The 22,306-nt window shown below is 41.6% G+C and overlaps 1 protein-coding gene across 1 annotated transcript; it reads right to left on the bottom strand.

Annotated features, from left to right (window-relative positions):
* Nucleotides 1-12,564: 12,564 nt before the first annotated feature.
* On the bottom strand, nucleotides 12,565-14,073 carry LOC138874950 (uncharacterized). The gene is made up of 3 exons (XM_070153750.1): nucleotides 13,600-14,073; nucleotides 12,895-13,491; nucleotides 12,565-12,705 (listed from the first exon to the last, which is right to left on the bottom strand). The coding sequence occupies exons 1-3, from the start codon at nucleotides 14,071-14,073 to the stop codon at nucleotides 12,565-12,567; spliced, it is 1,212 nt and encodes a 403-aa protein (XP_070009851.1).
* Nucleotides 14,074-22,306: the final 8,233 nt, after the last annotated feature.

The raw sequence follows: 22,306 nt of genomic DNA, 5'->3' as shown, positions 1-22,306 counted from the left end.
TGTTAATACATTCCGACTTCGTTGAGATTTGGATTTGGGTCACATAAATGCGCACCCGAATTTAAGAATGTACTTTAGTTAAGTCGCGCCTAAAGAGTCTAACGCGTTATTATCTTTGAGGAAGGCAGTGAAATTCACTAAACAGTCCATCCCAAATTCTAAGTATTTTATTATGACCAATTATTGAGGGCCTCGCAATTTGCATTTTTATTTGGCGAGGCTCGTCTCATTTTTGAAAGGATAAACCTACAGCGACTATATTTTTCTATTATGTTTGTCTCTAAAATGAAAGAAAGAAAAATATACGCTAATTAAATTACGAGCTCGGCAAGTTTGAGCCTTTTATCAATTATTGGGTTACAAAAATGCTAAACGCAAAATCGCAATCGAATTTACTCAAAAGAAAATTGTTTCATGCCTTATTCTATAATTGAACATTACTAAAAGAAAAATGAAATCATAAATAAGATATAGAATTGACAAGCGCTATCGTCAAAACAAACCAATTATTCTTTAACTAATTTAAACCTCACATTATTAGATAAATTGAACCATTGGAACTAATTTTTATTATTTGAAAATGGGCCAAACTTGACTACCAACATATTCGAAAGTTGTTAAACTTAATCGACACTTTGAAAATCTATTGCCTTTGAAAGAACTCTGTCAAACCTGGTTCGAAATCAACCCATGCCTATTAAGTTCATAACCTTAGCCTTACTACATCGAATCAAACTTCAAATACGGCAGACTTAATGATTCTGCGAAATTACTCGCTTAATATCCTACTAGTTTACGTCAACACTTAAACAGGTTTATTTTTCAAATCAACAACTACGGGATATGACCTTTATAAACTATCTGCATAATTTAAATTTCTGTCACAGAAATCTACACACCTAACAGTTTCAATTATACAGTCATGTTTCCAGTATTCATACAAAAATATAAAAAAACAGAACTAATATTAGATGAATCTACTTCGTTTGACATCTATGAAATTGAAGGCGATAAATAACATCCATATGTACAGATTCGCTGCATAATCCTGTTTCAACTTCAATTCAAGTTACATCAAGGTGATTCGAGGTATGTACCTGGATGTTGAAACACAACAAGAAGAAGAAGAAAGCAGAAAAATCAGCAGCAGCAACAGCAGCAGTAACAAGCAGTAGCAATTAGCTAATGCCAACAACAACCAGCAGATTAAACCAAACAATAAACCCAGAATCCAGTGGCAATTTCAGAAGAAATCAAGCAACAAACAACAACAAACCAACAGCAACACGACCAAAGCCCAGGAAATCGAAATATGGCCCAGAAACAACAGATCGCAGAGAAGAATCTACTAATGTTCAAATGAGTCCAATAGCTTCAAAACTTCAAACACTGGACAGGATTGCCTATTTCAAACTATGATTTTGTTCTTTTAAGAGATGCTGGAGTTGAAATTCAGTTTTGAAACTGAATTTCAAAACTGACTTATGACTTTTAAACCAAGAAACCCAATTTAAAACCTCCCTAGACTGAAAAAATGCTCTCACCCCAACTAGCTCTCTTTTTATGTTCTGACCCCTTCTATTTTTTCTGATCTCCTTATGTCTTTTTGAACTCTGATCTCTCAAATTACAGGGAAAAAGATTTTAGAGAGGTTTTTGAAGCACTGAACTTTTAGTTTTTCTAGGGATCTCCCTATTTCTGATTCCCTCCTCCTTTTATCCTTATAGAAAGGAAGAAAACCCCCTTTAAAGACAGGCTGCCCAGGGCTTAAAATAAGCCTTAAAGGCTGTAATCTCCACTTAGGGTTGTCTAGGCATGGGGTTTCTTCTACTTTAAACTGTTGAACTTTAAAAATGCAGTGGATATCCTACTGTACAGCAGGTTCCACTACTATTCTCATGTGCATTTTCAACTTTTTATCACCAAGCCCATGTTGTTACTGATTTCCAGCTGCTAAAGGTGCTTAACATATCATCAATCCCGCTATTGGTCAATTAACTTCATTAATTTAATTAATATTTTAGTACCTTACTGTCAGCTCACCTACCTTTAAGCAATTCAGAACCTTTAAAACCCCAGAATACCCTTGAAACTCCTCTGATTTATTGTATTACCCTTAAGCTTAGAGATTTGAGGTTATAGTCTATATAAACTTACACTAAACACTGATTTCAGGTTGAACTATCAGATTACTACAGCTATATCCAATTCTCAACTTAGGTTCAAACACATCATAACACAGAAGGGGTGTTAATCAAATGGCATGAGTTGGTCATATTGGGAACCAATCATGACCAACTCAAAACCAAACTTGATCAACAAAGAGTTAATAATGCAAACTAAGGAATGAGGCAGTGTCAGTCAGGTCTTAGCACAGACAAGAGAAACATGCAAGTAAGCACACTGACATGAGCAAACTCATGCTTCTCTAGTTTTTCAGATGATTTTAGTTAACGACATCTATATAATCGACTATACGAGCTATAATAGATAGCAAACAATCAATAAACAAGCTAGACAAACTAGGTTACCATGAGGCTTCAGTGACTTTAGACATAACAGGAAAACTATATGAACTAACTATTCGACGACTCTGAATAGGTTAAACACATAACTCACAACAGGTACAATTAACAAACAAATAGAAGGATTAAATAAAAAGGTCTTATAAAGACAGGCAGAATTAATTAAAAAAGAAAAAATCATATAATCTAAACTAAACACGTAAAGAGATACAAACAGAATCACTAACAGAACAGAAGGAAAGGAAAAATTACCTTGGAAGCTTAAGAACAAAGAAGACCTAGACTCGAATTGGACTTGACTTCTTTGAGGTCGAACGGATTCAATCGAAATGTTCTCAACTGGGAACAACTCGATTGAGGTCTATTAGACCCCAACTCCTCTTTTAATTGGACAAACCCCCAAGATCTTGAGTTATAGGGTTCATACAGGCCGATTTGGGGCTCGAAGGGTTCTACCTAGATTCGAACGGAACCACCGTTGATTAGGGCATGAGGGAGGTCAGGGGAGCAACTGGTGTGAATTTGGGGTCGGTTGGTGTAGGTTGAGGTTTGGTTCGAATCTTCAAATGAAGATTCGAGAATCTAGGAATTGTTTCGAGCCAAAAGGTTTGTGGATTCGGATTCAGGGTGGTTGAGTGGTCCTAGGATGTTAAGATGGTGGCCGGCGGCGTTGATGCCGCCGGGTTTCAAACGAAAGGGGACTAAGGCGGCTAGGGTTTAAACCTAGGTCCGTCTTTGAATGAGAGAGACGGAGGAACAGTGAGAGAAAGGGGGGTGCTTGGTTTGGGGGCTGGGGTAGGCTTTAGATTTATATATGGGGTGGGTGGTTTGATCCTGACCGTCAGATGAAGTGTGGTTGACGGACAGGATCTTTCGTTTAGGGGGAACGACGACGTTTGGTCCCAGAGGGGACTGGGTCGGTTTTTGACGGGAATGGGTTGGGCTAATGAGGCGTGTTGGGTACCGTAGGATTGAACAAAATGGACGGCTTCGATTGAAACTCCTATACGGCGTCGTTTGGTTTTAAAATGGGAGTTGAAAATTGGACCGTTAGATATGTTTGATCAACGGTCCAGATCCGATAGGCCTTAAACGACGTCGTTTGGTGAGGCCATAGAGACCAGGGAACCAGACTGGGTCATGAAATGATTTGGGCCTGATTTTTGGTCTCAAATTTGAGCCCAAATCCGGATTTTCTCCAATTTAAACTCTTTTCTTTTCCTTCTTTTAATTTCTAATTTAAACAAAATTCCTAACTAAGTTGTAAAATCAAAATAAAACTTATACAAATATTGATTACTACTTAAACAACAATTATCACACACATTAAACATTTAAATAAAATAAAATCCCTTAATGACAACAAATAGAATAAAAGATGCATATTTTTTGTGATTTTCCCTTAAAACCAAATTATGGTTTGATTATTTCCTAATAGTAGAACGATATCCTAAACTTACACGCGACATATATTTTTTAATATTTTTATTTGACAAAACTAAAACAATCACAGATAAAATAACTACCAAAAAATGCCCCGTAAATTCCAAAGAATTGTACAACAAAACCATTTGTTTTTATTTTTCGATTTCTTTTGGAGCAATTGTCGCGTAGACAAAAATCACGTGCTCACAGTTGCCCCTCTTTGTTCGAAAACATACGAGGTTTTCGTGCAAAGATAAAGTGAGCGGATATGAGCGATTTTTGCCCGTTGGACTACTCCGTGTGAAGCACATTTTGAAAGATTTGACCGAATCTTGATTCAAAGATTTCCTACATATCCTGGGCTGAACAGGAATCAGGTCAAATGTAGTTCGAGAAACTTTGATAGCTGGGACTACCATGGGATTGCAATGCTTGCTGTTACTGCTGTCGCTATTGCCACTACTGCTTTACTGACCTCCTTATTACAACCAAAGGAAATTGAAACTGAACTAACTACTTATGCCTGTCAACCGCTAGTTACAAGATTCCTATCTATAATTCTTTTGCAACTTGATCTTGGGTCTTAGCTGATTCTGCTTGTAGACTTCGATCCGAATCTTGATGCTCGCAAGTTGTAGGCGCTTGTTTATTTCTGCAGTATTGAGTGAAAAGGGATTGGCGGAGCTCGGGAATTTGATCAAATTTTGAGCGACCTGCCCTTTGTTTGTTGTAATATTTGGGAACATCTTCTTTTTGTTCTTTTCTTCTTTTCTTTATTCTAGATTGAGACTCATCCCGTAGGTCGTCTCGATCCATGCGCCTCGAGGTCAGACCTGCTGAGACAAACAAAACAAACGAACGAAATTTTTCTGCCCCAGTTTCACTAGGAAAATTTCGTGAGTTAATTGCCATAATAATCTATAGGATTGATGAGGGGATGCGACAACTCCAGTCTAAAAAGCGCAACTCAGGGATTGGAGCCCTAATGTCGCAAAAGGTAAAAATGCGCAACTCAGGGATTGGAGCCCTAATGTCGCAAAAGGTAAAAATGCGCAACTCGGGGATTGGAGCCCTAATGCTGGCTAAAGGAAAAAAACGCTCAACTCAGGGATTGGAGCCCTAATGTCGGCTAACAGCAAACTGCTCAACTCAGGGATTGGAGCCCTAATGCTGGCTAAAGTAAAAACGCTCGACTCAGGGATTGGAACCTTAATGTCGGCTAAACAGGGAAAAACGCTCAACTCAGGGATTAGAGCCATAATGCTGGCTAAAGAAAACTGCTCAACTCAGGGATTGGAGCCCTAATGTCGACTAAAGGAAAAACGCTCAACTCAGGGATTGGAGCCCTAATGTCGGCTAAAAGGAAAAACGCTCAACTCAGGGATTGGAGCCCTAATGTCGGCTAAAAGAAAGTTGCTCAACTCAGGGATTGGAGCCCTAATGCTGGCTTAAAGGAAAAATGCTCAACTCAGGGATTGGATCCCTAATGTCGGCTAACAGGAAAAACGCTCAACTCAGGGATTGGAGCCCTAATGCTGGCTAAATGGAAATTGCTCAACTCAGGGATTGAAGCCCTAATGTCGGCTAAAAGAAAGTTGCTCAACTCAGGGATTGGAGCTCTAATGCTGGCTTAAAGGAAAAACGCTCAACTCAGGGATTGGATCCCTAATGTCGGCTAACAGGAAAAACGCTCAACTCAGGGATTGGAGCCCTAATGCTGGCTAAATGGAAATTGCTCAACTCAAGGATTGAAGCCCTAATGTCGGCTAAAAAGAAAAATGCTCAACTTAGGGATTGGAGCCCTAATGCTGGCTAAAGGAAAAATGCTCAACTCAGGGATTGGAGCCCTAATGTCGGCTAAAAGCAAATTGCTCAACTCAGGGATTGGAGCCCTAATGCTGGCTAAAGGAAAAATGCTCAACTCAGGGATTGGAGCCCTAATGTTGGCTAAAGGGAAAAATGCTCAACTCAGGGATTGAAGCCCTAATGCTGGCTAAAGGAAAAACGCTCAACTCAGGGATTGGAGCCCTAATGCTGGGTAAAGGAAAATTGCTCAACTCAGGGATTGGAGCCCTAATGCTGGCTTACAGAAAATTGCTCAACTCAGGGATTGGAGCCCTAATGTCGGCTAAAAGCAAATCGCTCAACTGAGGGATTGGAGCCCTAATGCTGGCTAAAGTACAAATGCTCAACTCAGGGATTGGAGCCCTAATTTCGGCTAAAAGCAAATCGCTCAGCTCAGGGATTGGAGCCCTAATGCTGGCTAAAGGAAAAATGCTCAACTCAGGGATTGGAGCCCTAATGTCGGCTAAAGGAAAAAATGCTCAACTCAGGGATTGGAGCCCTAATGCTGGCTAAAGGAAAAACGCTCAACTCAGGGATTGGAGCCCTAATGCTGGCTAAAGGAAAGTTGCTCAACTCAAGGATTGGAGCTCTAATGCTGGCTTACAGAAAATTGCTCAACTCAGGGATTGGAGCCCTAATGTCGGCTAAAAGCAAATCGCTCAACTCAGGGATTGGAGCCCTAATGCTGGCTAAAGGAAAAATGCTCAACTCAGGGATTGGAGCCCTAATGTCGGCTAAAAGCAAATTGCTCAGCTCAGGGATTGGAGCCCCAATGCTGGCTAAAGGAAAGTTGCTCAACTCAGGGATTGGAGCCCTAATGCTGGCTTACAGAAAATTGCTCAACTCAGGGATTGGAGCCCTAATGCTGGCTTAAGGGAAATTCGCTCAACTTGGGGATTGGAGCCCTAATGTTGGCTAAAGGAAAAAACGCTCAACTCAGGGATTGAAGCCCTAATGTCGGCTAAAAGCAAATGTTGGGGATTCTAACTAAACCTCTTTTTTTGAATTTTCTCCTCACTTCCTTTTTCGTTTTTTTATTATTTATTTATTTTTATTATTTTTCATTTATTTATTTTTAATGAAACGCAGGAGAGAATTTGAGGAAACTTCCCTTTTGGGTTGAATCCCTATTGCAAAGATGTTTCTTGCATTCACGTATTTCTTTTCTTTTTGGGCGGCACCTGCTTCTTGCACGGTTGCTTTGGATCACACCTGTTTCAATTTTCCAAACAAAGAACAATTGTCAGTTTGAAAATGGTGGTTGGTTCGGTGGCCTTGATTGTTCCAATTTCTTTGTCCCGTCCTTATTCCTGTTGAGAAACTCTGCCATTGATTGGATTCACAGGCGAAACTCTTTTAAACTGCTCAGACTCGCATTTCCAGATTTTGTGATGATTTGCCCGTGTAAGGCTTTGGTTCTTCCATTCCATCCGGACTCAGTGGGGATTTTTATTGGGGCAGACTCGTTGGGGATTTTTTTTTACAAGGCAGACTCTGTGGGGATTTGTACAAGGCAGACTCGTTGGGGATTAGCTGGGGCAGACTCTTTGGGGGATTTTTACAAGGGGAGACTCTGTGGGGATTTTTACAAAGGGTGACCCTGTGGGGATTTGTACAAAGGGAGACCTTGTGGGGATTTGCCGGTTTTTTTTGTGTGTGTGGGTATGTGTGGCTTTACTTCGAAAGCAATCAACATCATGATCAATCGGGACTGAACTGATATACCGCTTAAGCGGGGTATTTTCTTCGCTTCTTACTAAACGGAGCTCCGTGAAACCGGTCCTGCCACCTTTTCTTTCCAACACATTCGGAATTTAGGGTTAAAACGAAAAGGATTTAAGGAAAGGGTAAACAAAGAGCGGAGAAAACGAATTTTAAAAGAGAAGTGTCCCTTTCGGGACAAGAAAAACTTATCTGAGGCAAACATGCTGACTTTAAATTGGCATGACATGCTTTTTGGACTGGATGTCCGACCTTCATGAACTTTCATTTCCTCATGAACCAAAACGGATTTATGTTCCCAAACCAGGGAACCTTGCTAGAACTTTCTGAGGTAGAATCATCTTTTCGGCCGACAGCGCCCTTTGCGGGTTTTCGCTAGCCGACCTCTCTCATTTCTCTCCTTACTGTCGCCTGATAGAACTCTTTGCGAGTTTTTACTAAACAAACTCTCTCATTTTCGATTTTCTCTACTCCCGTCGCCTTATGGTGCCCGGAGGTTTTCACCGATAAGACTCTCTCATTTTATTTCTCTCAATTTAGAATGTATCGACTTCCCATCATGATCTTTCTTGGTTTCCCCTGCCTTTGGCAATTGATTCGAAGGACTTGTACTTGGTAAAAGAATTGTGGGTGAAATTACAACTTCGGAACCATTTGGTGGGCCCCAGTTTCAACTTCAGGGTAAATTGGGTTTTATTTTTGGTGTGACTGAACCCCATAGAGAGGCTGCCTACGTATCCTTTCGGAATCAAGTCAGACGTAGTTCGGGCTCAATCAATTTTTATTTTTTTACAAGGTAGCCAAATAAATGTAACCGGCTCAAAAAGGCTTGTAGAGAGAGTTGATAGTGTTTGGGTAGTGGGAATAAAACCTTCATCATCTCAAACATGCCAAGACCACTGAAGTAAAACTCAGACATAGTACCTTTTGACTGCATCTGCATTCACTGCTATTTCAGGATCATTTCCTTCAATATCACCCAGATACAACGCTCCTCTCGGCAATATCTTCCTGATGATGTATGGGCCTTTCCAATTAGGATCAAATTTTCCTTTCGCTTCCTGGTGATGTGGCAGAATGCGCCTTAATACCAGTTGCCCTACTTCAAAATTCCTGGGTCGTACTTTCTTGTTGTAAGCACGGGCCATTCTATGTTGGTACAACTGTCCGTGACAAACCGCGGCCATTCGTTTCTCGTCAATCAAAGTCAACTGCTCCAATCGAGTCTTAACCCACTCGCTATCTTCAATTTCTGCTTCGACAATGGTTCGGAGCGAAGGAATTTCCACCTCTGCTGGTATCACAGCCTCGGTCCCATAAACCAACAAGTAAGGGGTTGCCCCTACTGATGTGCGTACTGATGTGCGATATCCCAACAATGCAAAGGGTAACTGTTCATGCCATTGTCGGGAACTCTGGATCGTCTTCCTCAAAATCTTCTTAATGTTCTTGTTTGCTACTTCAACAGCGCCATTGGCCTTGGGCCAATAAGGGGTGGAGTTTCTATGCGTTATTTTGAACTGTTCGCATACATCCCCCATCAAGTGACTATTCAGGTTTGCCGCGTTATCTGTGATGATAGTTGCAGGAATACCGAAATGACAGATAAGATTTGAATGTACAAAATCCACCACAACCTTCTTAGTGACCGATTTGAGAGTGACAGCTTTTACCCATTTCGTGAAGTAGTCGATAGCGACCAATATGAATCTGTGTCCATTTGAGGCCTTTGGCTCGATCGGACCAATGACGTCCATGCCCCAAGCAACAAATGGCCAAGGTGCAGACATGGGATGCAGTTCTGTGGGAGGTGCATGAATCAGATCACCGTGCACCTGACACTGATGACACTTTCGAACGAAGCTAAAATAGTCCTTTTCCATGGTCATCCAGTAATAACCCGCTCGAAGGATTTTCTTTACCAAAACATACCCATTCATGTGGGGCCCGCATACTCTCGCGTGTACCTCATGCATGATTCTTCCTGCCTCCTCAGCGTCAACACATCTTAACAAGTTGAGGTCTGGGGTTCTTTTATACAATACCTCGCCGCTCAAAAAGAAACCACCTGCATGCCGCCTAATAGTCCTCTTTTGATCTCCAGTAGCATGTTCGGGGTATTCGTGTGTCTTCAAGAACCTCTTGATATCATGGTACCATGGCTGGGTACACGATCCTGCCTCGATTACATTACAGTAACCGTGTCTTTCCTTGATTTGGATTTCCAAAGGATCGACGTGGGCGTTGCCTGGGTAGGGTAACATTGAAGCTAAGGTGGCAAGTGCATCCGCTAGTTCATTGTGACATCGCGGGATATACCTGAACTCTATTGATTTGAACCGCTTGCCTAGATCCTCCATGTGTTGTCGGTAAGGAATGATCTTGATATCCCGAGTTTCCCATTCACCTTGGGCTTGCCGGATAATCAGGTCAGAATTCCCCATAATCAATAAATCTTCAGCATCCTGATCGATCGCCATATGCATGCCCATGATGCAGGCTTCATATTCAGCTGTATTGTTCGTGCAAAAGAAGCGCAGCCTAGCTGTAGCAGGATAGTGCTGACCAGAGGGTGAGATCAAGATTGCCCCAATTCCTACACCTTTGGCGTTTACGGCCCCATCAAAGAACATCTTCCAAACATGAGTGTTTTCCGAGACTACTTCTATGGTGTTTATTTCTTCATCTGGAAAATAAGTACTCAATGGTTGGTATTCCTCATCAATCGGGTTTTCGGCCAAATGATCTGCTAACGCCTGGGCTTTCATCGCCGTGCGAGTGACATAAACTATGTCAAATTTCGTGAGCAAGATTTGCCAGTTGGCCAGTCTGCCAGTAGGCATTGGTTTCTAAAATATGTATTTCAAAGGATCCAACCTGCTTATGAGGTAAGTAGTATGAGCTTGGAGATAATGTCTTAATTTTTGAGCCACCCATGTCAAAGCACAACACGTTCTTTCCAACAAAGTGTACTTGGCCTCATAGCTGGTGAATTTCTTGCTCAAGTAATAGATCTCCTGCTCTTTCTTTCCGGTTATGTCATGTTGCCCGAGGACGCAACCGAAAGAATTTTCCAAGACTGTCAGATACAAGAACAGGGGTCTCTCTGGCTCTGGCGGGACCAAAACTGGGGGATTTAAAAGATATTCTTTGATCTTGTCAAAAGCTTCTTGACACTCAGCTGTCCATTTGATCGCTGCATCCTTCCTCAATAGCTTGAATATGGGCTCACATGTGCTAGTTAGCTGGGCAATGAATCGATTGATTTAGTTTAACCTGCCCAATAGACTCATCACGTCTTTCTTCGTTCTTAGAGGAGGTAGATCTCGGATAGATTTTATCTTTGTTGGATCTAACTCTATACCTCTCTTGCTTACTATGAAACCCAAAATCTTGCCTGATGGGACTCCGAAGGCGCATTTAGCCGGGTTCAGCTTCAAGTCATACTTTCTCAGTCTCTCGAAGAATTTCCTCAAGTCTTGGATATGATCGTCCTGAGTCCTGGACTTGACTATCACGTCGTCCACATACACCTCTATCTCTTGATGCATCATATCATGAAAAATGGCAGTCATAGCTCTCACGTAAGTTGCCCCAGCATTCTTCAGACCGAATGGCATAACCCGATAACAGTAAGTACCCCAAGGTGTTGTGAAGGCCGTTTTCTTGGCGTCTTCTTCATCCATCAACACCTGATGATATCCAGCGTAACAATCTACGAAAGACAATATCTCATGTTTGGCGCAATTATCAACAAGGATGTGGATGTTGGGCAATGGGAAATTGTCTTTGGGACTCGCCCTGTTCAAACTCGTTAATCCATGAATACCCGAGTCTTCCCATATTTTTTCGGCACTGGAACTACATTCGCCAACCGCGTGGTGTACTGGACTACCCAAATTACTCCTGTTTTCAACTGCTTGGTGATTTCTTCTTTAATTTTATCACTGACATCAGTTTTGAACTTTCTCTGCTTTTATTGAACTGGAGGACAATCAGGGTGAATTGGCAATTTATGCACCACTAGATCAACACCTAATCCTGGCATGTCATCATATGACCAAGCAAACACATCTTTAAATTCAAAAAGGAGTTGAATTATCGCGTCTCGCGTTTTCTCGTCCGTGTGAATGCTTATTTTGGTCTCTCGGATTTCTTCAGGAGTTCCCAAATTAACCGGTTCAGTGTCATTCAGATTCGGCTTAGGTTTATTCTCAAAGTGTTCCAATTCTCGATTTATTTCCCTAAAAGCCTCTTCTTCGTCATATTCCGATTCTTGGTTCATTATTTCACAATTAAACAGCTCGTTGTGATCTGGGCGTGAAGTCCGCAAGCATGTCATATTATTTAAAGCCGCATTATTATAACTGAAAGGAAAAGATAAAGGAAAAATAGCAAAAATCAGAATAAAGGAAAAAATGAGGAAATACTGATTTTTATTCCTTAGAATTTGGAAGATAACAAGGTTTATAATTTAAGAACTCAAAACAAGAAACTAAAGAAAAACATCCGAGTTACATCCTGGGGATAACTTGTGATGCAGGAAAGGTGGCAGGACAGGTCTACCCGGACTCCTGCCTAGTTGGGAACGGCGTGGCCTCCCAATTTTGAAGCTTGGAATTTGGCCCCACATATAGCATCTCAGCGGTGCTTGTGCCTTCTCCCGGTTTAACCATGTGAGCTTCGTAGAGCATTACTCTCATTGCCCCACATATTTCCTCGATCTCTTCGGCCGTGAAAACCTCGTCGTCTTCTTCTTCGATGTATTTCGGTCCGACGAAAGTCTCGTATAAATTTTGCAATGGTCGAGGCAGCTTCCAACCCTCATTTTTCCTCTTCCTTGCCCACTCTTCATCTTTTGGAGTGGGTTGAAAACCTATCCCAAAAAGTTCTTAGTGGAAGGCAAGGTGATGGGTTCCGTTATTCCTTGCAGCGTTCGTCCAAGCCCTTTCCCTGGCCTGAATCCATGTCGGATCATTTCTTTAGCCACCATGATTGAGGCGTTGGACAGGAAAGGTTGGGGGCAAGGTCTTCCTTCTTCATACTGCTATGCTAACACAACTTCGAAAGCCTGATAAACCGTGTGCTCACTCCCTTCCCTTGCTTTAAGATATAGGCTGGATGGGTCCCGATAAATAGACTGTTCGTCTTCTCCGTGGACCACAATTTCCCGATCTTCGTATTCAAACTTCACCATTTGGTGAAGAGTGGAAGGTACAGCCCATGCCTCATGAATCCAAGGTCTGCCGAGGAGAAAATTGTAAGACGTATCCATATCAAGCACCTGGAAAGTTATTTCAAACTCCACCGGTCCTATAGTCAACACCAAGTCTATTTCCCCGAGGGTGTCCCTCTTGACGCCATCAAAAGCCCTTACGCAGACATTATTGGGGTGAATTCTTCCGGTCCCAATTTCCATTATCTGCAGCGTAGAGAGCGGACAAATGTCAACACCTGAACCTCCATCCAACATTACCCGCTTGACGTAGTAGTCTTCGCACTTAACTGTCAGATGTAAAGCTTTGTTGTGAGCCGCTCCCTCTGGAGGTAAGTCGTTCTTGCTGAAAGAAACCTGATTAACTGCGAAGAACCTTTCTGTCATTCGTTCCAGTTGTTCAACTGAAGTCTCATTCGGTATGTACGCTTCGTTCAGGGTTTTGAGCAAGATCTTCTGGTGTTCGGCCGACCTCATCAACAGAGATAGCATAGACACTTGCTCGGGGCACTTGCGTAACTGATCCACCACATCGTAGTCGGGCATTTTCATCTTTTGGAAGAAAACTTCCGCTTCTTCAACGCTTACAGGCTTCTTGGGTGGGAAGCGTTTCCGTGTGGCGTTGTTTAATTCTTGAGTGTTTGAATATCTTCCAATGAAAGTATTCTCCAGAAGTTCCCTCGTGACTTCTCTGCCTTTGTACGTAACCAATGTTCTTTGGTAGTTCCACGGTATTGCGGACAGGTCTATCATTGGCTTCTGTGGTATGCGTCCGATAACCACTGGCTCATTCAGCCGAGGTGGTTGAATCGTCCCCCGGACCACATAGGCCCCTTTCGGTACGTACATTGGTTTTGCTTTTTTGACTTCGAATCTCTGCGGCTTCTCTGTTCGACCTCGTGGAACGTAAAGAACTTCATTCCTCGCAGGCAACATCGTCACTGTCTTTGTCTCGACCTTCTCTTCGAGCTCAACCTTGATAGCACTAGTCTTCTTTTCCCCTTTCTCTAGCTTCGGGGCGATTTTAGGCTTTTTCCTTGCATCGACGATGGCAATTATAGCTTTTAAGGCAGGATCAAACTCTTTGTCCTTACAAATCATTCCAATCAACGGCCCGTTATTGTGAGCGGGCAATGGATTGTTAGTCACATTTGGGACCTCCTCGTCCCTCAGTACTATCTTTCCCTGCTCTATTAAGTTCTCAACCACCCTTCTCAAAGTCCAACAATCATTTGTATCGTGCCTTTCTGGTCCCAAATGATAAGCACACCTAACACCGGCTTTGTAAGCAGGTGATGCCGGATTGTGCCTTGTCTGAGGGACTGGCTGCAGTAAACCCATCTGGACTAGCTTTGGGAATAAGGTAGAATATGGTTTGCCGATGGGTGTGAAAGTCCGTCTTCTAGGTGGTTCCTGAGGGCGGAAGTTATTTTGAGGTGGCTGTGGATTATAGTGGTTCCGGTAAGGAGGCTGATTTCTAGGAGGTGGAGCTTGACCTCGATTGGCTTGCTGTGGTGGATGGACATAGGGTTGGGTATTCATGACCATGTAGGGTTGAGGAGCATAGGTCACATTTTGGTGGGGGTAGTAATACTGTGGGGTTCTTTCTGGAAAATGGGGCCTGGGGTTACGATATTCCCTCGTTTCTGATGCTGCCATGGACGTTTCTTCCTTTTTCTTTCCTCTTTCCATTCCTCCGGACCCGCTTTGGACGGCTTGGGAGGTTGCCCTTATGGCTGCTTGACTTAAGATTCCACCCGTTTTCAAACCATTCTCTACCATCTCCCCGATCTTGATTGCTTCCGCGAAAGGCTTTCCCATGGCTGACATCATATTCTGGAAATAGTCTGATTCTTGAGCCTGGAGGAAAGTAGTGACCATTTCTATCTCGTCCATGGGAGGTTTTACCCTTGATGCCTGCTCGCGCCATTTAATAGCATATTCTCTAAAACTTTCTGAGGGTTTCTTCTTCAAGTTTGACAGAGAATTTCTGTCCGGTGCGATGTCAATATTATACTGAAATTGTCTCACAAAATCTCTGGCGAGATCATCCCATATATGCCATCGAGATATGTCTTGGTCCATATACCACTCTGAGGCTATTCCTACCAGACTTTCCCCGAAGTATGCCATCAACAATTCTTCTTTGCCGCCGGCTCCCCGCAATTGGTTGCAATACTTCTTGAGATGAGCAATGGGGTCGCCGTGCCCGTCATACTTTTCAAACTTTGGTGTTTTGAAACCCACGGGTAGGTTCACGTGAGGGAACATGCATAGATCGGTATAGGAAACACTCTTCTGCCCGCTTAAACCTTGCATGTTTTTCAAACTCTGCTCGAGGCTCCTCATCCTTTTTGCCATCTCATCTTGTTCAGAAGCTTTAGGGTTTTGATCTTGCCCAGGTGCAAACTCGTATTGAGGTTGTTGAGGATGAGTGCTGGTGGTGAACCGAGTTGGTTCCAGTGAGAAAGATGGTGCTTGAAATGTGAATGAGGACGAGTCAAAATTCAGCCTGTGTGTAGCGGGTTGTGCCACGATTGGACAGGGCGGTGCAGTGAATATGTTCGTAGCTACATCTGTTGTTGACATCCGGGGATAAGAATTAGAGGGTGATCCAGCAGAGTGGGCTGAAATGGCCGGGTACCCGAATGGGGTAGTTGGATAGCTTATGGGGACGTTGGAAGTCCCACTTGTCCTGGAGAACAACTCAGGGAACCCAGGGATTACACTCGGTGGCTCTTTTCCGTTATTCCAGTCATCCAACATTTCCAACATGCGGAGCCGTAGGATTCTATTTTCCTCAGCAGTTGCTGACTCGGGAGTTGGGACGGCCGAGATTGAACTCTCCTCGGAGACAGGAATTATCGGCAAAGGAATTTCTGAAGACATCTCTACACTTCCCTTTGATCTTGTGAAGTAAGTGTGGATACTCCCTCTCGACTTAACGACGGGCAACTGAACACTTCCTTTCGACCTCGTGAAGTATGAATGTGAGACTAGACCTCCACCAAACCAAACCACCTTTTCTAAAAACCTGGAACTTAGCAGCAAGCAAACGGTTAGTTTGAAACAAATAACAGATAGGTAATCTCACGTTGGGGCGTGATGCACCTATATAGTTAAGTGAATTTCTACATGTTTGCAACAAAGACATGCGTCATTCCGACTTCTCTTTAGGCTTCCCTTTATTTATCATGTATTTTATTTATTTATTTATTTTTATTTTATTATTTCCTATTATTATTATTTTTCATTATTTGCAGTTAAAAATGTGACCGTATCCGATGAGGATTGCCTATGTATCACGATGCCGCGTGAATCAGATCATTACGTAGTTCGAAACAGACGAGTGTAAAAGAAGCACACATTTTATTACTGAAACAATCTATTACAAACTAACATTTTTGAAAAAGGGGAAAATAACAAGCCTTGAAATAAGTACAGACTCAACAAACTAATACACCCTGATGCGAAAAGACGGACAAAAGATGCTAATATGGAAAATACAGACTCGACCTATGAATTCATTAAGGTTTCGAGAATTGGCGCCCGTGGGGCTCGTTCGGCCTCGCTGCAGTTTTAGGTGTGAGGTCCCTTTCAAGTTGTTCCAGCTCATGCATGGTCTGCTTGACATAAATCATCACTGCCGAGAGAACGGTAATGCTGGTCATGTTTTCACATTGTAGACACCTTTTGATGATGGCATGGGCAATGGTCTTAATCTTATCCCTAGTTTGCCTCTTTTCTTTGAGTATGTGCTCTATTTGATCATTACGGGCTGTCATAATCCGAGAATCCTGGAGGCATTGATTTTGCCACTGCTGAATTTCTACTTCCATTTGGGCTAAGAGCTTGTGGCAATGTCTATTTTCAGCTCAAAGGGTTCGGGTTTGCTCAAACGCTCTGTCCACCTTTCCTTTCAGATTGGCAATGGTTTGCTCGTGATCCCTTTTCAACTGCTGCAGGTACTGGTTACGCTTTTCTGTCCTTCTTGCCTAGTGTGCTTCGAGTCCTGCTATGGTATTTTCAAGATTTTCTGACTCACTCCGGCACTCCCCAATTTCCATCCTTAAACCTTTTATCAATCGTTCATCCGACCGGCTCCTTTGCTGGTTATCAGCGTCTATCCTCATCTGTTTGATCTGGGCCCTGAGCATCTCGTTTTCCTGAGTCAAACTGTTCTTTTCTCCCAGATTAGTAGCAACTTGCACGTTGTGCTCATATTTCATACCTTCAACTTGTTGCTTCAATTTGCTGATTTCGGCACGATAGCCTCTTTCTTTTGCTAACCAATCCCACTGCTTTTGCGACGACTCGGCGAAATTCAGGATGTGGGGTCTTTTAGCCGGCCTTTCGTGTTCAAGTTCTCTTCTGTACCATGCAAGGTAACCTGGCGCCATTTCACTTTTGGCCCGATCCTGCACACAAGTATCCGCTTTCAAATATTGACATTCATTCCAGATCTGGTGGATTTTTGCTTCAGGAAATTGTCCGTCAGGGCTAATCTCAATTGTTTGAGCACTAAGATCTTCCTCGTGTGGCACTATCTGGCATCTCCTGAGTTGTCTCAAAACTTGGCAAGGCGCGTAAGGTTGAATGCTCTTAAGTCCCATCAGTAGAAAGTGAGTTCTAGCTGCTGGCATATACATGACCTCATCAACAGGCAACCATCCCAGTGTCCACTGTATTTGGCTGGCAGTGAGAGTCTGAAAGAATGAAGTCCATGCCATAACTCCTTTGGGCAGATTGACCTCCTTGGTTCTCGTGTAAAACTCTTCTATGCAAGTTTTCTTCAAGGAACCATGGATCAAAAGCTCGGAACGATGGCAGAGATGTTCGGTCATCCATATTTGCAGCAGCAAGTTACACCCTTCGAAGAAATTTCCGTTGGCTTTGCAGGCTGTGAGAGCTCGAAAGATATCAGATACCACCATAGGCGCGAGAGTACTATCATTCTGAGTGAGCAAAGTACTGACGACCCCGGATATTTTCAGATCAATATTCCGTCTTTCCTCGGAAATACCAGAAGGCCCAAAAATGTTATCATGAAAGCCACCCGTCTGTGCTCATCCCACTTCTGACGACTACCTTTGCTGCATAGCTTGTTAATCGGATTATTGAATCCTCCTACATGACCATACCTGTCGTATATGAAGCATGGATTTCAAAAACCGGCGGCCAAATCTGGGTTATGGACCGTCTTGGGTATTTTTAGTGAGTCTAGAAATCGATGCACCGTGACAGCTCTTGGGGCAACCAGGTATTTTTGCCTTAATGGAAGTTCAGCATTTCCGATGTACCCAGCCATTTCCTCCAGAGTCGGGGTGAGTTCAAAATCGGAGAAGTGGAAAACATTGTGCGCTGGGTCCCAGTAGGTGACCAAAGCTCTTATGATATCTCCCCAAGGCTGGATTTCCAATAAACCCGTGAGACCTTTCAGATATTTCTTGACCTCATCTTGCCCTTCAACACCTAGATCATTCCACCATAGCCGTAACTTGACAGGGATTTTAGTCATTATCGAAAAGTGTTCATTTTGCATTGTGCTCATCCTGCACATTTATTAAGGTGACTTTAAGCAAAAATGATTTGACTCAAAAATATTTTGACTATATTTTTAAAAAGAAGATCCGATTTTCGAACACGGCCTTTCAGCACTTCGGGGGTGAAGATTTTAAGGCTGTGAGGGTCAACCGATCAAAAACTCTAAAAGATGACCGAAAGTGGCCGTTTATGCAAAATCAGCCTTCCGCCGTCCCTTTCGGGAACATTTGGCTATTTTTGACAAAAACAATCACTTGATTTATTTATGACTCTTTTTTTTTGAACCAACATGGGGAACACGGCCTCACAGAGCCTCGGGGACGAGGATCCTAAGGCCGTTGGGCAATTTGGTCAGAAAAATAAAAATGACCAATAATGGCCGTTTGTGCAAAGTCAGCCTTCCGGCGTCCCCTTCGGGAACATTCGACTATCTTTGACAAAACGGCATCACCCGACTCATTCATGACGAAATTAAAATTCTAACATTTTGGCTATTTTTGAAAAGGGGAGGTTGGACCCGATGAGGGTTGCCTACGTATCTCGCACCCTGTGAGAATCAAACCGGCGTAGTTCGGGCTGATCAGAAATAGGGGAAAACAAACTAAATCCTTTTTTTTTTAATAAAATCTTTTAAAGAAAAGGAGGAAAACTATTTTCTGGATTTATATATATATATATATATATATATGAAAAGAGACGAAGACTAAGGAAATATTTTGAATTTTAAACTTCTTTTCACTTTTTTTTTTGAAATTTCGAAAATCTTTTAAAGAGATACTACAAATGAAACAATATATTTTTTTTGAATTTTGAATTTTCCTTTTTTTTTTACTTTTAAATAAATACTTTTTTTTTTATTTTGAAAGTGATTAAAAGGAATTTTTTTTATATGTTTTTTTAAATCAAACTAAAAGACAAATTTTGTTTTCATTTTTTTTTAGAAAATTCCGGCGAGGTTTTGACACTACTTGGAAATTGATTTTATTTTTCCAAAAATAAGTAATTATCTCCCTACGCTGCTATTTTCCTTTTTTTTTTAAAGTTTTTTTTTAGAAACCGGTCAGCATGCAGAACTGAAGCAAATAAATGCACAAAACAAACGGGATGCAGTAGGATGGTCTTTTCATTTCTGGTTGCCTGTCCTAGATGGACCCAACCCCTGTGTTGAGTCCCCTATGTCAAATGCAACATGATGCAAATAAGCGTTCCTACTAGGGATCCGGCATGAGGTTTTGTTATACTAGGTTTATAACCTGGGTATATGTTCTAGACTGTGTACCCGAGCGGACAACTCGAGTCGAGGAGGGGGCTACGTACCGGGGACCCGCGAGATCGTCCGGCTTTGTAACTTGTCCGGCCTCTTTCTTATTTCAGGTATTGACACTAACAGAATAGGGAGTCTCGACCAGCGAGCTTCTCCCCGGAGGTAAGAAGAGAAGGGTTTCGGCACAGTTTATATACAGTTCAGATAATATCAAAGCGGTAAAAGACAACATTTAGCACGTTATGCAAAAACATGTAATAAAGATCAGATAATAAAGCCAAATATAACAATTATTCTAAGCTCGAATTCTGAACCCTGAACAAACGTTCTGGGTTTTTGTCCCCAGCAGAGTCGCCAGAGCTGTCACACCTCCTTTTTGAGCTCCCGCCCCGAAGGGTTAAATGCGCGAGGGAGTTTTTCCAATTTAAGTGACAATATTCGAAATGGGATTATTTATTTAATTCAGAGTCGCCACTTGGGAAAGGTTTGGCTTTTGGTGTCCCAAGTCACCGGTTTATCTTGAATCCCAAATCGAGGAAATTTTCGACTTTCCAAATGAAGTCTGCGAACCAGAAATTCTAAGTAAGGAATTCTGTTGACCCGAGGGAAGGTGTTAGGCACCCCCGAGTCCCGTGGTTCTAGCACGGTCGCTTAAATTGTTATAATGGCTAAATATCTGATTTTAAATACATGTTATAACTTGTGTGCTTTTATTAGATTTTAAACCGCTTTTATTATTATTTATTTTTATGGAATTGCAACGTTGTGAAAATGCATTTCGAACCACGTCACAATCAATGCACCCGTGGTTGTTAATACATTCCGACTTCGTTGAGATTTGGATTTGGGTCACATAAATGCGCACCCGAATTTAAGAATGTAATTTAGTTAAGTCGCGCCTAAAGAGTCTAACGCGTTATTATCTTTGAGGAAGACAGTAAAATTCACTAAACAGTCCATCCCAAATTCTAAGTATCTTATTATGAACAATTATTGAGGGCCTCGCAATTTGCATTTTTATTTGGCGAGACTCGTCTCATTTTTGAAAGGATAAACCTACAACGACTACATTTTTCTATTATGTTTGTCTCTAAAATGAAAGAAAGAAAAATATACACTAATTAAATTACGAGCTCGGCAAGTTTGAGCCTTTTATCAATTATTGGGTTACAAAAATGCTAAACGCAAAATCGCAATCGAATTTACTCAAAAGAAAATTGTTTCATGCCTTATTCTATAATTGAACATTACTAAAAGAAAAATGAAATCATAAATAAGATATAGAATTGACAAGCGCTATCGTCAAAACAAACCAATTATTCTTTAACTAATTTAAACCTCACATTATTAGACAAATTGAACCATTGGAACTAATTTTTATTATTTGAAAATGGGCCAAACTTGACTACCAACATATTCGAAAGTTGTTAAACTTAATCGACACTTTGAAAATCTATTGCCTTTGAAAGAACTCTGTCAAACCTGGTTCGAAATCAACCCATGCCTATTAAGTTCATAACCATAGCCTTACTACATCGAATCAAACTTTAAATACGGCAGACTTAATGATTCTGCGAAATTACTCGCTTAATATCCTACTAGTTTACGTCAACACTTAAACAGGTTTATTTTTCAAATCAACAACTACGGGATATGACCTTTATAAACTATCTACATAATTTAAATTTCTGTCACAGAAATCTACACACCTAACAGTTTCAATTATATAGTCATGTTTCCAGTATTCATACAAAAATATAAAAAAAAAATAGAACTAATATTAGATGAATCTACTTCGTTTGACATCTATGAAATTGAAGGCGATAAATAACATCCACATGTACAGATTCGCTGCATAATCCTGTTTCAACTTCAATTCAAGTTACATCAAGGTGATTCGAGGTATGTACCTGGATGTTGAAACACAACAAGAAGAAGAAGAAAGCAGAAAAATCAGCAGCAACAACAGCAGCAGTAACAAGCAGTAGCAATTAGCTAATGCCGCCAACAACCAGCAGATTAAACCAAACAATAAACCCAGAATCCAGTGGCAATTTCAGAAGAAATCAAGAAACAAACAACAACAAACCAACAGCAACACGACCAAAGCCCAGGAAATCGAAATATGGCCCAGAAACAACAGATCGCAGAGAAGAATCTACTAATGTTCAAATGAGTCCAATAGCTTCAAAACTTCAAACACTGGACAGGATTGCCTATTTCAAACTATGATTTTGTTCTTTTAAGAGATGCTGGAGTTGAAATTCAGTCTTATGACTTTTAAACCAAGAAACCCAATTTAAAACCTCCCTAGACTGAAAAAATGCTCTCACCCAAACTAGCTCTCTTTTTATGTTCTGACCCCTTCTATTTTTTCTGATCTCCTTATGTCTTTTTGAACTCTGATCTCTCAAATTACAGGGAAATAGATTTTAGAGAGGTTTTTGAAGCACTGAACTTTTTCGTTTTTCTAGGGATCTCCCTATTTCTGATTCCCTCCTCTTTTTATCCTTATAGAAAGGAAGAAAACCCCCTTTAAAGACAGGCTGCCCAGGGCTTAAAATAAGCCTTAAAGGCTGTAATCTCCACTTAGGGTTGTCTAGGCATGGGGTTTCTTCTACTTTAAACTGCTGAACTTTAAAAATGCAGTGGATATCCTACTGTACAGCAGGTTCCACTACTATTCTCATGTGCATTTTCAACTTTTTATCATCAAGCCCATGTTGTTACTGATTTCCAGCTGCTAAAGGTGCTTAACATATCATC

The sequence above is a fragment of the Nicotiana sylvestris genome, chromosome 8 (assembly GCF_000393655.2).
Source record: "Nicotiana sylvestris chromosome 8, ASM39365v2, whole genome shotgun sequence".
Classification (NCBI taxonomy): domain Eukaryota; kingdom Viridiplantae; phylum Streptophyta; class Magnoliopsida; order Solanales; family Solanaceae; genus Nicotiana; species Nicotiana sylvestris.
Note: the sequence above shows the minus strand (reverse complement) of the source record. Positions and strands in the feature narration are given on the sequence as shown.

What these genes read in the sequence shown, in the direction of transcription:
- LOC138874950 (XM_070153750.1), bottom strand. Translation starts at nt 14,073, where the DNA reads ATGGGTTTACTGCAGCCAGTCCCTCAGACAAGGCACAATCCGGCATCA. An exon ending in AGAAGCCGCAGAGATTCGAA is followed by an intron (nt 13,492 to 13,599) that starts GTCAAAAAAGCA and finishes CGCATACCACAG; the next exon opens with AAGCCAATGATAGACCTGTC. An exon ending in TTCACCCCAATAATGTCTGC is followed by an intron (nt 12,706 to 12,894) that starts GTAAGGGCTTTT and finishes CAAATGGTGAAG; the next exon opens with TTTGAATACGAAGATCGGGA.